At 45.5% G+C, this 17108-nt stretch overlaps 1 protein-coding gene across 1 annotated transcript in view; it reads right to left on the bottom strand.

Moving 5' to 3' along the window:
- The window catches only part of TGFB2 (transforming growth factor beta 2), a 65351-nt gene extending 57145 nt beyond the window's left edge, over positions 1-8206 (bottom strand). Inside the window, exon 1 of the mRNA XM_086629509.1 lies at positions 7864-8206. Coding sequence (XP_086485635.1) covers positions 7864-8206 — 343 coding nt within the window. The remainder of the gene's footprint in view (positions 1-7863) is intronic.
- Positions 8207-17108: the final 8902 nt, after the last annotated feature.

Raw genomic sequence — 17108 nt, 5'->3', positions numbered from 1 at the left:
TGTGGGTGGATTTTTTTTCCACCCCAAGGAATGAAAACTAACATGTTCTGATTCCTATCTTTCAATCATCACTATGGTAAAGATATGTTACCATCACTATTTCAGCTGAGCTAGCTGCTGAATTGCAAATGCTATATGTAAACAAAAACAAGTAAGAGAAGGAACTTCAACAGGCTTAGCTCACCTTTTAAAATTCAAGGCAGGGGTTTAAAAGAGATGAAGCCAGGGAAAACATTGGATACTAACACCAGCCAAACAGGGAAAAATAACGAAGTTGTAAGCCTGAAAAACTAAAATGGAAAGAATGATAGATTTACTGCTGCATTTGATGCACATAACCACTGATAGACTCTCCCCAGGAAGTGTTGAAATTACCATCACTGAAATGAATCCAGAACCTAAAAATTAAATTATCCTTCCCAGAACATTCCAACTTGGGCTCTGGCAACAACAGATGTTTTAATGCTCTTAAATATATGCACGCGCGTGAGTGCACGCATGCACACACGCACACATATACTTAAGTACAGTATCCTCTTTCACGCAAGACCTCCCTCTTAGTTTTCACAAAGTCAGACTGAACTTACAGTCATTCTGCAAAGTCTTTTCTTCAAAGTGTCTGCTCAAATGCACAACCGTCAGGCTAAGCAACCCATAAGGAGTCTTACAGCAGCTCCAAGTTATGAATGAATGGCTATTTGTGAACTCGCCTGTCAAGACAGATGCGGTATTTGTCAGCGCAGTGTGGGTTAGATATGGTGGGAAGGAGCCAAACAAGCAAAGTGAAAGGTCAGTATCACAACATTTCCCTTCCCCCCACCGCCTCAGTTCGCGTAAAACAATGCCACAGCTTTTGTTGAAGTGTAATACAGCGGTCTATTTTCATGCTACCTATGATGCTTATTTGAAAAGCAATATTCACATAAGAAAAGTAAAAGAAAAATGAGTGCAGAGGGAGAGAGGAACAGTTAACATTTTGGTGCAAGAAAGCTACAACACAGGGACAAATCCAAGATTGACAGAAAACAACACATCTTTAGAAACGTGGTGACACCTGAATCAAGATCACCCTACGGAAGTTGAAACACAATGCATTGTTTTTCTTGTATTAAAATGTAGTATTACAAGGATCACTGGTTAATTCATGGTGGAAGAGACACTTAGTCCAACCTCCAGCTCAAAGCACTATTAGCTATGAGGTGAACTTATAATTTATACTTTACACATTTATTTATAATAACCTGAAGTCGGCATCACACTTTGCTAGGTCTTACGTAACAACAAAAAGAGGCTCCTGCCCTTAGTGGGTTTCAGTGGGAAAAATCTCAGCTCTACAGTGAAGAACCCGAATATGTCAAAGAGCATCACATATGAAATTAAAAGGAACTCTCTCTCATTGTCCAAATTAAAATCTGAAAGAGGGATAGATGTTCTAAAGATCCTCTCCACACTCTCAGCCATAAATCTGCTGCACGGACACCTGCGAGGTCTAGCATCTCCTGGAAACCAAACGTGGATGCCAGAGAACCCAAACAGCAACACAAGATGTATTTCAGTGGAGCCTGTCTTTCCACAGTGAACCAGCAGCTGCTTTCTCAGCACTGCTGCCTAAACTCATCCCACCTGACCTCCTCAAGGAGCCCGGACCTTTCCAAGCAGCAAGCATGAACTGCCATGCGGTTCCCTTTGCAAAGCCCGGCTGGTTTAGAGAACACTATGCTAACCAACGAGGCAACTTCTCTACTCTGGACCAACCTGCAGAGCACCAAAAACATGTAAAAGCCTACTCACCAGACAAGTCTAACGAAGCCAGGTCTAGCACTTCATTTCTCCAGGGCTGATCCTGTGCCATTCGAGCTAAGAGAGCCACAGCACTAAACAGGCTCATGAGTCATTCATAAATTCAAAAACAACTGGTCACACTGGAAGGAGATAAAACGGCAACCCTTCACACCAAGTTTTTTTTCAACTCTTCATTCTCTTGTCACAGACAGAGTTTCTCCTCTACACCTTGCAGCTGTATGTCCTGTACAGTTGGGTGACCTGCTGCAATCACTTAACAGCAGCAAGGACAGTGAGGACAAGCGTGGAGGAGTTGTTTTAAGAAGAAACATAGCTGCTTCAGATAGACTACTAGATGCTGGAGCTAGGCACCACATGACAGATTGAAAGGGAAACAAGCAACAGCCTGTAGTTGAAGGCAAGACACAAACTTTCCCTAAACAACGGACTAAAACAAACTTTTCAGTCTAAACAAATCAGCAGAAACATCCGTAACACAGTATTACATTAAATAATACCTGGGGAGCGTTATCATCCTCAAGCTAAAAGCTGCCTGCTTGAAAACGTGCAGCATGTGGTTTCACAACAGGAACGGAAACATTTGTGTGTCTTCACTCATGACTCGTTTTGTCACTGTACCCTGGGGTTCCTCTCTTTATCTGTAATACAGGAGCAGTCTGGCACAGACAATGCAAAGGCAGATGAAAGCAGCTGCCCAACAGTGTCAGCCTTCTTCAGGATCACAGGACTACTGAAGAGTCTCTTTTTTCCTCTCTAAAAATTCCTGTAAAGCATTTCCTTCTCACTGGGCTCTGATGCCCAAATGACAGATTTCAGCGCAGTGAGAGGGATTTGAACTGTCTGGCTTTGTTCATCTCTGCAAATGCACCATAAACAGGGCCCCAATTCAGGAAGCTAATTAGCCATACACAGAGCCTTAATGTTAATTAGTCCATTCACGTGTGTGAAGCTCCACGCATGTTTTGGAACCGTGCTGAAGAAGCTCTGACAGACAGGAATTCTCATTCCTCTTTTTGCTCAGGTTTGGTGCGGGCAGGAATCTCAAGCTGACAGCAAAACGCTGGAAGTAGTAACTTCCAAGTAACACAGCCATCCCAATGACCACTACTGTTCTCACGCAGTGCACCAAGGATGAGCAAAGCTAAAACCAGCAACTAGTGAAGATGACACTCTGTTTTCTTTGCACCATCACCTACCCACACCCAGCCCTGCAACGAAGCAGAGCCAGCAAGAGCGGCATGAGCTCTGGGCAATCCCTGCACACCTTCAGTCACAAGCAGAAGACAAGGACAAATTTCCAGATAGGTCTCTGGGACTGTAAAACATTCACACTGCCAATGGGCTGGGGGGTGGGGAGTGGCAGGGGCAGGGATGCACATCCAACCTTTACACACACCAAATCAGAGTGAAAGTGGCTCTTTAAAACAGACAACCAGAGATAAACTCAAGGTGGGTTACAGACAGGACTTGGGAATACAGCCCTACATTTCTGTCTTGCAGGTCTTCTGACCTTGCAGTGTTAAAAGGGGGGTCATGGGCGTTTTGCTTTTCTGTAGGCTTCATCTTCTGAAAAAAAACATAAAGACCACATACCTTGCCAGACTGGCTTGTGGACCTCCTCATCTCCCAGCTTAGCACCTCGCTTAAAACAAGTCATTGGTGATTCAGAAGGCAGGCAGGAGATGCACATGGTGCACCCCAGCACCTGCTCCACAGCAGTGGGAGTGGAAGAGGAGAGCTCTCTTTGATATCACCTGCCTTTGGTTAGTGCACCAGAGCACTTTTTTTATTATCCCTCTCAACATGTAGAGGACTACCGTCCAGAAAATTACCCTGCCCCTTTTTAAAGCCATTTGCAATTTCCTGACTTTCTTCATCACCACCTAGGAAGATGCAGTAAGTGACATTCATGAACAAGGAGCAAGGCACTGTTGCTTCCCTGTCACTCCTTGGGGAAGCCTTCGCATTGCTTCAGGTCCCCTCCTCCAACTGGAGAGAAAGCCTGGCAAACACCTCCTACAAGAGGTGCTCCAGAGCACGACCATAGGGCCAGCACAGCTAGAAGGTTTTAAAATAAGGTATTCCTTCTGAAGACTGTTTCCATTAACTGTATCATTAACAACATAGGAAATCCTGAAAGATTAAGTTCTGTGTTCTGCTAAATGCAAACACACGCGAGCCGTGCCGCCGTAGTTGTTAACATCGTGGTAATGATGCAGTCAGTGCCGGCAGACACGGAGCACGGCCGCTCCTGCTCGAGCGATTCTGGGACTCTGAAGACAAGGAGCCCACATACGTATAATTGCTGGTAAATCGAGTCCTTGTTGATAAAGTAAAATCATGTCATTGTGCCCAGCCAGTTTATAATGTTGTCTTTCATGAGGCGAATATTCAGCAGAACGACGGTCTATGTAAAGCAATATTCATGGTACGGAGCTCCTGAGAAGACTAATCCTACCACCCAGCGCAGGCTCCTTCATATTAAACTAGTCTAAAATTAATGTAAAACCAGGCCAAAACCCAGAAAAAATGTGATTTCTTAGGCTACTGAGTACTTACAGACCTATCTCCAAGAATGCAAAAAGCTTAAAAAACTAACCCACGTTAGCCTTAAGCCACCAGTACTGACCAGCTCACTGACTGTGATCCAAATTGCCATGAATGAAGATGACAGAATCGGGCCCCAGCCGCCGCAGACACGTGCTGCCTGTTTTTCTCGAGTACCCAAGTTACGCCTTAGCATTACAATTCACACTGCTTAACTGTGCTGCCACTAAATTTCTGCTATTATCAGAGCAAAGGTGATTATCACCCAGCCTCAAATAAATAACCGACTTAAGTATCAGGCCCTAGATAATCAATGAAAAACTGGTAAGTAATAAATTTCTAATGTGTTCCAGCTTTCACAGAAATCAGCATTAAGCACCTACTCAGGTAACTTCACCTAGGCGCAGAACGCGCAAGAACTCCCTCTGATGTTGCACTCAGCTTCCATATCCCACCTCCCTCCTTAAACCGCTTCGTAAAACAACTCGATTTCTGACTGCCAAGTGGACTTAGGAGAGATTCAAACTTCCAGTATCTAATCCACGCTGTCACGAGCACAACGCAGGCAGGCACGTTTGACAGACAAAAGGTTTTTGGTTTTTCCGAACCTCTTTGTAGTATTTTTTTTCCATCACTACTTTTCACTTCTGTTGGTTTTGGGTCCAGCAGTCCTCAACTCGCTGAATTTCCACATATATTCTGACCTGACGCGTCTTTAACCTCAAGTGGACTGTCAAGCCAGATGCCAGATGCCCCCTTACTTCCTCAGCGCAAACTATCAGTAAACCTTAGCATAACTTTACTTTGAGCCTTAAACTAACAGCATGTGAAAAGATTAATATGAATAAATTCAAAACTAATCAGATCCCTTCTTTAAATGTTGACACAGTATTATTTATATCCCATAAATACCTTCTTGACTAAAATTCATCCCAGGAGATTGGCATCTTGCCAGTTCTATTCATATTTACTGTATTTATACAGTACAGTTGGCCAAGGATAATATTTAAGACGAAATATGCCTCAGGGTATATACAATATCTCTTATAGTTTTCCTTTTAAATCTCCTCATTGCTAAAAATATTTAGTCTGAACTTTACAAAATGCCCCACAAAGACCTATCAGCGATCTGTAGTGATATATTGCTGACTACGAGTATAATTAGAGCATATTTGTAATACTTGGGTTGTAGTCAGTTACTGAATGCTAGCAGCTCGTGGTAAAAACTGAACCACCGATCTTTCCCATGCCTTCCTCCCAGCAGCTTTTGACCTCCAGCACGTTCACGCCGATCCCCTTCTCTCTCCTGCCTCCCTCCGACGCAGCAGAAACTCTAGAGTTAAAAAAATTCACTCCGAGACGTCTGGGAGAGAGCGGCCGGCCGCAGCGGCTGCCAGAGCTGCACTTTCAATTTCTTCCTTTAAAATATGGTGGAGCGATTTCTTCCTTTCTGTCGTTTTTGGAAAGGTTCGCTCCATCCAGCATAACTAGAGAGCAGTGGAAAAACAGTTAACCTACTTACTCTGATGTTAGCGACAGCTCTCGCACAGTAGTACTGGATCTGCTGCTCACCCGCCCTCCGATCCCAAACGTCTGATGCACTCTGTTGGTAGATACCTGCAATCTCCTTTGCTCTTCCAAAACCTCTATCGATACTTCAGTACGAATCTGGCCTCTGACAACACTTTAAAAATAGATCCTCTTTTGTCAACACCATCCAAGTCACACAACACAGATATTTTAATTTTCTGCAAAGTACGCGGCTGCATTTTGGACTATCGGTTCTTTGTAGTTTGCTCACGAGAGGAAAAAAGACAGACGTGCTCGGGACAGACGCATTTTACAATTCTCAGACTCTCTGTTGTAACTCCCCAAGCCAAGGCAGTGCTATGGGTCTTCCTAACCTTTCCCCATAGGTCCTCAATCCTCTGCTCAGGGCATGACCTGATGGCTCTGGTGCTGACTTCCATCAAAAACATCAGCAAAATACTACAGCAGGATTTCTGTGTTCTCACTACTGCTATGAATTACACTGAACCTCTTTGCTCGTATCCACTTGGCTCCAAAGATACATTATTTTTTTTAAAAAAAAATTATTTCTTCCCTGAGGGTAACAAGGGTGGAGTGTATTTATCATGGCTGTTATGAATGGTGCCATAATTACAATAATAAAATGGCTCTGAGTGCCAGGATGGCCTGTACCTGATGCTGTCATTTCAGAATAAAGGAAGAGAGGGAGGCAGCTGCACCGAGCGTGGGGTTCAGATACCTTGGCTGGCATCCTAGGACTATCACATGCAAGACGGAGCAAGCCCCAAAGCTACAACTTGCTAAACCAAAAATAAATAAGAGGAAAATGCAATTAGAAACTCTAGGATAAAGTTACTAAGATGGCTGCATTATCTATTTAAGCAAGAGGTATGTGCAGACAGCAAGTATATAGGGCATCAAGTGGCAGGGGAGGGAAGACAGAGAAACGCAAGCAACATGAAAAGAGTAGGGACTAGGTTTTGGATACGCGAACGGTGAAGTTATTTTCTGCTTCTGGTATTTCAGTTTCCTCGGTATGATGATGATCTAGATTCTTTTAAGGGAGTGTGGTGCTTTTCCTTTCTTTTTTTTTTCTATACACTTAAACTTCACTACCAAAACAAAAAGCCACGTCGTTATGATTATTAATCATTCTAAGTGGATTCAGTCAGCACAGAGCATTTGTACTTTTTTTTTTTTTGTGTGTGTGCGTGTGTAAAACGTGGCATGGATCACCAGAAGGTCGTTAAAAACAGCAAAAGGCAGACGGGCTGAGGCAGGTTCCAAGAACCGAGGCTACCCAGAAGAGAAAACTTTTTCTGTACCTGAAATGAAAGTGCCCATGAACTGCAAAGGGAGCTTAGTCAAAGCAGGAAGAGGAGAGAGGATGTCTCTGCCTCTGTACTCTCCGAGCACCAATCTGAACAGCGGTCTGCGCAACGATGTTCTGGAGGGGCGCAGACAGAAGAGCAGCCGGTGACTATTTTTTTTTTTTTTTTAAAGACCTCCTTTTCTTTTCAGTTATGGAGAGATGGAAATCTGCCCAATCCAGACACTCCAAGGGAAACAACGGCAGTGGAAAGATATTGGCTCTTTTTGGAGGCTGCCCACGGGGCTGCAGGGCAGCTAAGCCCAGTACTGGGGAGGGAGTGTGATCCTGGGTGGGGGGAGCTTTGCCCAGGTACACAGTGGGGGAAAGTAGAGGCACCTTTAGGGACTCCTGGGTGACTTCAAAGGGGATTTGAAACCTCACGAGTCTGGGGGCACAGCTGAGCCCCCCAACCCACCCGCCCAGGCATATGTATACCCTGCCACTTAAAACGAAACCCTAGAAGCCACCACGTATAAGAGATGCTGAGGATAAGAGGAAAACGAGCAAAGGCGGCAGATTACAATGCAGGGGGCTGGTATTCGAAGGTGCTGGGCACTGCCAAGCCTCGGGGGCGAAATCACACGCACACGCACAAACACAAGAGGACTTACTTTCGGGGTAAAAAGGCTGCATGTCTATTTTGTAAACTTCTTTGGCGTAATACTCCTCATCGCTCCTCTCCTTTTCGCAAGTGGCGGCTCTGTGGTTGGCTTTCTCTTGCAGCAGGTCCCTGGTGCTGTTGTAGATGGAGATGACCTCCGGGGGCACCTCCTCGGGCTCGGGGTACTCGTCCGGGGGGCTGGTGAGCTTCAGTTTGCTCAAGATCTGCCCCCGGATCGCCTCGATCCTCTTGCGCATAAACTGATCCATGTCGAGGGTGCTGCAGGTAGACAGGCTGAAAGCCACGGTGGCCAGATCCACGGTGAGAAACACGCTCAGGAGATAGCAGTGCATTTTAAGCGTTTAAATACAGCGCCCCCCAAAAAAAGAGTGACTTTAACAACGAACAACAACAAGGGGGAAAAAAAATTAAAAAGAAAAAGGGGGATGTGTGCAAACAAAGGGAAGATCTGCAGACAAAATGCAGTTAAAAAAACGGACTGCAAGGACGACTTGCAATCGAAAAACGCACGGAAGGTGTCGGTGAAAAAAATACTAATTTAAAAAAAATCATAAAAAAAGCAGCAAGTTGCTACAACTAGATAAAATTCGGGAGAGAAGTGAGTGGGACAGGAAAAAAAAAAAGGGGGTTGGGGGAAAAAAAACCCCAAACAGATAAACAAACCTGCGAATCAAGTAAATGGGAGAGAGACTGTTCTCAGCGCGCTGGCGGAGCAGGCTGGAAAACAGAAAAAAAAAAAAAAAATTGAAGGGGAAAAAAAAAAAAAAAAGGAGGGGGGAGAAAAAGCCGTGATGGGTATTAAAGGGCGCTGCCGCAGCCGGCGGGGGAGAGGGTGCCGGCGCGGCGCTGAGCCCCGCCGTGCGCCCGCGGCGCCCGGCGGCTCCCGGCGGGCAGCGGCAGCGGCACCGCCCCGCGCCCGGCGGCGCTCAGCCCCCGCGGCGGCGCCGGCAGAGGCGCGCACGTGTGCGCCCGGCTGCGCCGAGCCCCGGCCCCCGCGGCCGGGCGGAGCGGCAGGAGGCGGCGGCGGCGGCGGCAGCAGCAGCGGCGCTTTGCCCCAGCGGCGGCGGCGGCGGCAGCGAGCGGCGGCGGCGGCGATGATCCTCCGTCCGGCCGCGTCCCGCAGGCTGCTGCGTGCGCCCCGCGCTGCATGCACCGACCCACCCCCGCCCGGGCCGCTGCGCGCCGCAGAGCTTTTTCCAGCTCCCTCCTCTTCCTCCTCCTTCCGAAACGCCAACCCCACGCCGCAGTCGGCGAGGCAGCGCCGCCGCCCCGACAGCCTCCCGCGGATCGCCAGGCGCGGAGCGGCCGCCCGGGGCTGGCCGCGGCGCAGCGCCGCTCTCCCCCGGCCTCCCCCGCGGGGCTGGGGCTGGCCCCGGCCCCGGCGGCGCGGCGCGCAGCTCCCGGCGGATCTAGCGCTCCGCCCGGCGCCCCCCGCCCGCCTCCCCCGGCCCCGCGGCTCTCCCTGCGAGGAGGGGACGGGTGCCAGCAGATAACATCACGGCCGCGCAGGGAGAGGGAGATTTATAAGGTCTCCCCGCCCCACGTGCTCGCCTCGCCGCGAAGTGACGTGGAGGGGCTGCGGGGAGCGGAGGGCTCCGCCGGCCCCGCCGCCGCCCGGCTATTTATTCCCCGCCGCGCAACCGGCGAGGGACTCGCCGCAGTGCTGGCCGCCGGCCCCGCCGCGGTGCCTCACCCCCGGGGGCGGGGGGGGAGAGGGGAGGCAGCTCTTAACCGAGAAGAAAAAGTAACTCCTGCTAGGCTTATTATTAGTATTGTTAAAATGAAGGCTTTAACCTTTCTTGCACCTATTCTTTAAGTAATTGGGCCAAATACAACTCTGCTATAGAGGAAGAATTACACGCCTCTTGGATGCGTTTCTGTTAAAAGTTGGCAGGGGCAGAGGGCAGGGACCTGCCCGCAGGAGGGGTTCCCCTCGTCTTGCTCTTCGTTTTTGTTTCCAAGTGTGTTTTGGGCAATTCTCGTCACTCCTCCCTGACAGGCCGCTTGGTCATCGGTGAGCAGGGAGGGGGTGAGAGATGAGGAGGATTTGCTCCTTCTCTGAGGTCTCCTCTCCTGTCGGAAGTGTGCAAATACATCCTCGTCTGCACTTGACAGAATCTCTCAAGCCCCAAATGCTTAGGCTGTGCCTGTAATGCAATTTTTCTGCTGCCTCTCTTGGCCACAACAAACATCACAGGCTCCATCCGTGCCTGCTCCAGCGCATGCATGTGGGGAATGCCTCGTGCTTTGACCTCGGGAGGACAGCTGCCCTCCTCTGCCCTCGAGAATTTACCATCTAACTAGGCAAACCTCAACTTCATGCCATAAAGCTTTTCTTTCACAGTCCAGTTTATCACCCCTGTACATCAACATTATAAAGTGATGGAGTAGCCTTTTCCTTTACCCTCACCCATTTTGCCCCATATTCCCTTCTGAATTAAGTGGTCACAGGTTTTACTTGTCAGGAGTTTCCAATCCCACCCTCCTAGGTGGGACAAGACTGTTCCTGAAGAACAACTGCTTTTGTTTCCAGAGGTGAAGAAACACATAGAAGAGGTACTCGAGGCATTCGGAAGCACAGCTGGGCCGGTGCCCACAGTATTACAGGGAAACACACATGACAGAAGTGAGATAGGACAGCTGCCATCTATCTCAAAGCACAGTGAGATTCACATGAGACATAACCAAAGACTTTGTCCAGCTGACCACATCTCAAGAACCATCTGTGTGAGTCTTCCTGTTCGAATGTGTTCTGAAGCTCGAGAATGGCAGTCTCAAAATTAAAAGTGAGTTTTTCCTTCCCGGCGCTGTCCGCGAGGAAGAGTGCTTCCTCTGAGGAGCTGTGGCTGTGTGCGGGGGGTGACGGAGGTGCCCAGCAGCACAGAGCTGCTGCACACTGGTTGCGTTGGCAGGGCTCTGCTATAGGGGAACCTCGTGCCAGCGCGGCCAGCCAACCTAGTGCTGCTGTGTGCAAAGATGAGATTCTCTGAGAGATGAAGGAGGTAAGAAAATATATTATTTGCAGGTATGTGGACACACACAGACTCTGAAAGTAAACTTACTCTTCATTCTTTAAAAGCATGTGGGTATGTACAGCACTGCAGACACAGCCGACGCTGCATCCTCCTTATGCCAGAGTTCATGGTGCTTTCCACTTAAATCTATGAATTCCTGCAAAGCCAGATTAAACGTCTCTGCCACAACATCACGCTTTTACTGCCGTACGTGTCAATGTCCTGCTCCTGCTGACCTCAAAAACACAGCTGCAGTGTCAGGAACGGCAACATTTCCAAGATTACTCAAATAAACAAGCAAGCTCAACATGTAGACTCAGCTGGTTTCACTTCTGCAACACACCTGTACAAAACCGAAGGGACAGTTCCTCAAGCTGTTACATCTCACAGCTCCGCTGCTAACCAGCTGAGGAACCAGCTCTGTTACACGGGGTACCTCAACCGCAAATACTTCTAAAGAAAAGGGTTATTAAATTATTTCCTCCAAAAGCTACAGCTAAACCACGGAGAAATTTCGTGCATGGCATCTATGGCCCTGTACCACTCAGCTGCTGTAAATCCACTGACCATCACTCTCGCCTCAGGGGCATCAGAGCAACCACAGGGACAGTGCTCTGCACCATCCTTCCGTAGGAAACTTCCCACCATTTCTCAGGAGACCTCTGCAGATACAGCCCTGCCAGATCAAAAAGTGTTTTGATTCTTGAAAGTTTATTTTTATTCCAATTTGAAGGAAAAACAAACAAACAAAACCATACCTAACTTTTCAGTGTCTTTCACAAATCCTGGAGCCTTGGAGATGCCCTACTGGAGGCTATCAAACCCCTGGGTGGCTGGTGCCCAGCCGGCCAGGCTGCCCACTTAACCACAGGTGCTGGAGGTCCAAGCTCCAGAGGAGCCCTCCATGTAAGCCGCCAGAGATCCAGCCAGGCTGACAGCAAACCAGTCCGACTAGATTTTGAAAGTTGCCGAGATTCCTTCTGATTTGGCAATGTTTTCTTTGCATCTTTCAGACAGGCTAGGAAAAAAAGATAAAAAAGTAAAAATCTTGGGTTCGTTCTCATTCAAGACACCCCATTTGCTTCTTTTCTGACCCTTTTAGTGTGACACAGGGTGTCAGCCCTGCCTGGGTGCAGGTCCCCGTTTCTCCTCATCGCTGCAACAAAGCTTAATTCCCTAAAACTTTCTGGTATCACCATGGTGATGTTTTTTGCCAAGCAGAACTTCCCGGGGGCGGCAGCAGAGACAGGCTTCAGCTTCTCTATTCCAAAAGTGCCGGCCACTTGAGCTAAATCCCCAGCAGCTGCAGAAGGCCCATCACACATGCCTGAGATGCTCCGGTTCACCCCAGGAAGGGACACCTACCTGTGAGCCAAATCATTAAAAAAAAAAAATCTATATATATATCTCTATATCTTGACATTCATACTGACTTTCCATTTTGTAAATAGAAAAGACCTGTAACAGCTTCATCATGATACACCTGATCTTATTTCTAAAATCTCTCCCCTGCACGTTTACATTTTTTTCTTTTTGCCATAAAAGACCTGCAAGCTGAACAGGTGCCGTTTCTACCTTGCTCAAGTGAGCAATGCAGAGAAGAGGTGATCAGAAATGACAGAGCCAAACCGTGTGCACTCTACAAAGCTGGAGGAAGAGCAGTAGCATCAGAATTCAATAACATCACATGCCCTTCTGCACAGGTAATCCAGCTCCCCACATTCTACCTTTAATTTTCAGGACTGATGTATCTCTCAAAATCATCCCAATTACGGTTCTGTATTTTAGCCTGAAAAGCTGTTTATTTTTATTCATTCCAAAATAGTTTGTATTTAACAATTACCCGTTAGTTTCAAAAGCTGCTGGGATTATCAGGCACTAAAGTTTTACTCGACTTATGCTTATCTGTTCCCTGTGCCTTTACGAAATGGACCTATCCTGTGGGGCTGCCGTCAGTAGAAGCTTTGTAAGTCAAAAAGCAGCAACGGGCCCTTAGCGTGCGCGCAGGGAAAGAACAGAACTTACCTGTTTTGGAGCTTTTAATTCAATACAATACTGTCTTTTTATATATTGATTTTTTTTTTAATAAACAGTAACTGTTTATTAGAAAAACAGGGACACCTGGAAAGTTACTTCACTAAACGCAAAGGTTTCATGTTTCCTATTAACTTAAAAATTATGTGGTCAGGATTTTACAATTTGTGGTTTCTTTTTAGATTGTTTTGGTTATACGCAAATGTGGTGTGCGAAATACAAAGGCAATAATCTTTCTAAAACTGCTGACGACCAGGTCATTAAGTAAGGTGGCTGGCCACATTTCATAAACTAAAGAACATTGTTGGAAGAGGAATAACTTTTAAAAGTTAAGAGGTGACTTTTGTAAACTCTCACGCTGATGACGAGTGCAGGATGATTGCACAATTAATTCTTTGTGGCACGCACAGAAATCTGCAGCCATAACTGTGGTCGTGTAGAATCTCAGTTATTCTGATGCAGGGTGCTAGGGAAAAAAAAAACTTTTGAATTCTCCTTTTTATGAAAATACATGTACGAAGGTTCAACTCGTAGAGCTGAGGTGGCACCTAATAAAGGCGAGGCAAAGAGGAGATGACAAATAATGGAAAATTGTAATATATACTATAATAAAACCTTAGATTTTACTGTTTATTATCCTTAGGGAAGTAGAAGTCCATACTTCTGCGCTGCACGTTTCATTAGTGTGCGCAGTAATGCCTGGATGAATTTGAGAGCAAATCCTGCTGACCTTACTAATACAAGCAGCCCCGCTGCCTCTAGTATTGCATTTCACACCACCACAGCCCACTCCTGCAACGCTCATGTTCCACAAGATAAAGGCTACTTTATGGAACATGCTGTTTGACACGCAAGACTGCTATCCATATATACATATACATATGTAACTACTTGTCAACTTGCAAATCAAAGGTATGTTTCTGATATATACAGCTAGAGAGAACCTATTTGTAGGAATGAGAAATTTTTTCTAAACATTTTATATATATAACAACGAATATATATTACATATAGTAGGAATGAGAACTTTTTTTTTATATATATGTATGTGTGTGTGTATAAAAATATATTTACAAAATAGATAAAAATATGTATATATATATTTTATATATAAATATATAAAAATAAAAGTTATCATTCATACAAATAGATTCAATATGTCATTCAATACTCAATGACAAGAGAGTAGTCAACGGGACCTGGTCCAAAAAGCCATTCATGTGTCACCTCTGTGATCTTAAAGAATGGCACCACCTCCACCATTGAGTGAGAAAAAGTACTACAGCAAGCTGTAGTGTCCACGCAGCAGTGTATAGTCTGTGTGTTTAAAACTGTACCTTAATTATTAAGACATCTAGAACACAATTGCAAAAAAGAAAAAAAAAAAGAAAAAAGAAAAAAAGGAACTTTAGAAAGGATGCTGATCTCAAGACACCTCAAGCCAGAATGACTAAAATTTGAAGGAAAGGGGAATGTTCAAGAGGTGCTGAGATATTACAGCTGTCTCTTAGAATAACTTCCCCTCCCCCCAAAAAAGGTCTTATGGATAAAAGGAAAAAGGGAACAGAAAGAAACATGACCATCAGTCTGTATTTCAGCGCTAGGGTTATTATCCACATCTTAGGCGGCTTGGATTTGACAACCCAGAAAATAGCTTCCCTGTAGCAAAGTTGCCCTCTCTCTCCAAAAAGCACAGCTGGACATCAGGGGGTTTAGGGAAGGAATGTAACGATCAATGGTCTAAACCGCCTGTCCTAAAAATACACATTTTCTATAAAGGCTGCGCACATCCGTGCTGCATCCAAAGAGGTTTCTGCTTCCAACAGCCAATTCCCATCTTTAAATCAGTTAAGACTGAAGTCTTGATAAAAATTTTGTGAATGCTCCCCCATGGTTACACCTCGTGGAGTTTGATCCCCTCACGTGCTCTTCCATATCTTGCCTGTCAGCCCTCAGGATGCCACAGTAATCTTCCCTGTATCATTCCAGTTTTAGTCTATGTACCACCAAAATAAGGGCTTCCTTAATCCCAGCAGCTGTGGTTTTAATCACCACAGGAAATCCTGTTTCCACTAAAGTCAGAAAGACTTAAATATCAGCAGAGGAAAATGATCAGATTCACTAAAAATAAAAATAAGGAAAAAAAAAAAAAGAGGAGGAAGAAATATAAGTGCAGTGGTTTATATACCAGAGTCTTGACATCTACTTATAGTGAGCATGACAAAGTAAAGACAGTAGAGGAAAAGTCATCCTTTTAATCTCAATGTTTGAACTCCTGACCTGCATCTCTTTCTCAGTATTACAGCTGTTGCCTTCTATTTCTGAACTGCTCAGTGATGATTTGGGTTACACCTCGTTAAGTAACACACAAACGATACTTATAAATACTGTATTCCTAATAGAACATCTACAGGAGTTCATTCAACAAATTAAAATTATGTAACTCGAGTTAGAATATGCACCCAAATTTGCAGTGGAAGATTTAAGATTACATCCAGAGCAAGATTAATTGGCAGCAACTTCAAAAATCGGCCAGCCAGTAATGCAATATTTTAAGTCATATTCTGCAGCTACAGAAAACCAAACAGCCTTGGGTCTGGAGTCCTGTCTTCTTCAAAAGCTGCTGGTACAGTCGGCACAGAAGAAAAGCCCTTAATAAGCTAATACAGCTTCCTAAATGTTTTTCCTAATGGCTTTTAAGCAACACATGTTCAAGATGATCCTCGTGAGTTTAGAGACAGCAATGCATTGTTTTATATTCCCTCAGGAAAAAAAAAAAAAAAAACAAACACAAAAAAACAAACAATCCAAACTCATGCAATAATTAACGTTTTGTGCTGCACTCACAAAAGTAGCTCCAGAGAAGGTCTTTGTATTGCCACTCTCCCTTCTTCCCCCCAGCTTTACACATTTCTATGCCTGGCTACTGAATCAATGAAAGCAGTACTCTTGAGTGGCTGATCAAACTACACCCTTCCACCAAGATGGTTTGAGCTAGGTGACTCAATCTAGAAAGTAGAACAGAAAGACCCACTTCAGTTCAGCTGGGATTTGTCTCCCTACGGCAGAACTCGATGTAAAGCCCACATGTTTATATCATCCTGAAGGATGCCCTGTACGAAGGTACTGAACGCTGGAAGAACTGGCATCCATAGCTTGTCCATGCAGAGTCGAAACACTGCTCAGCGCACGACTGGGAATATAAGGAGAAATTTTACACTTAGCCATAATCGAATGCTTTTTGAGTTTGTGATAGTGATAATTTTGAGCCAGATCTAGATTACTTTAGAGCTGGGTCTAGAACGGGCTGCTGGCTCGGGTCTGGACTGCACTTGGGAAGCCGAGGAGCAGCACCACCTCATCTCCCAAGCCCAGCCCAGGTGGTGAGTGCGGTGCCCTATCCGGCCACACACCTCAGGAGGAAGAGTTCGTGGAAGATCCCTTTTTAAAATGGGGTCTCTAACAGCACAGGTGATCCCCTAGTTGGGTGGTATGCATTGGGAGTGTGCTCAGCGAAGTGTTTTGCAGAAAGAGAAGAACTTGAGGGCGCTTCCTCTATTGTCCAAGGGGGTCTGTGGTTTAAGGACAAAGATCTTTAGAAGCAAAACGAAGATCAAAAGAATTGCTGTGTTCTTCCACAAATTGAAGAGGCCTACATTTTCTAGAAAAATAAAAGAGGAAGGTATTGGGTAAACAAAACTTAAGAACAGCAGATACCAAGAATGGGAGAACTACCTTCATTAAACATATCAAAGCCCAAACTGTACTTTGGATATTAACTTCTAAATTTCTCCATCATGGATACAGACTGACAGCTGAAATGCCTGCTCTCACAAATATGTCATTTGAACATCCACCTCATTAAGAGGTAAGTCAGAGCTTAAAAAAGCCTACACGTTGGCAGATTATGCAGATGTCAAACCCAGTACCATCTCACATAAAGGACTTAAGTCCACAGACCCATCGCTCCAGTCTCTCAAAAAATTAAAATAAATTAATTTGTCACAAGGCAGATGGTCCAGCAATATGCTTCAATGGTAACTGAAGTGAATGAGAACCAAAGGCTGTCTCTGGTAAGCATAACATTGACATTATAGAAAGACACACAAGTAACTCATTTCCCTTCTTACTTGAACTACCTTCTTCACAAAAAATATATTTCACTTCCACTTTAATTCTAGGCAAC

This window comes from Tauraco erythrolophus, chromosome 2, assembly GCF_009769465.1.
Source record: "Tauraco erythrolophus isolate bTauEry1 chromosome 2, bTauEry1.pri, whole genome shotgun sequence".
Taxonomy (NCBI): domain Eukaryota; kingdom Metazoa; phylum Chordata; class Aves; order Musophagiformes; family Musophagidae; genus Tauraco; species Tauraco erythrolophus.
This window is presented reverse-complemented; position numbering and strand designations above follow the sequence as displayed.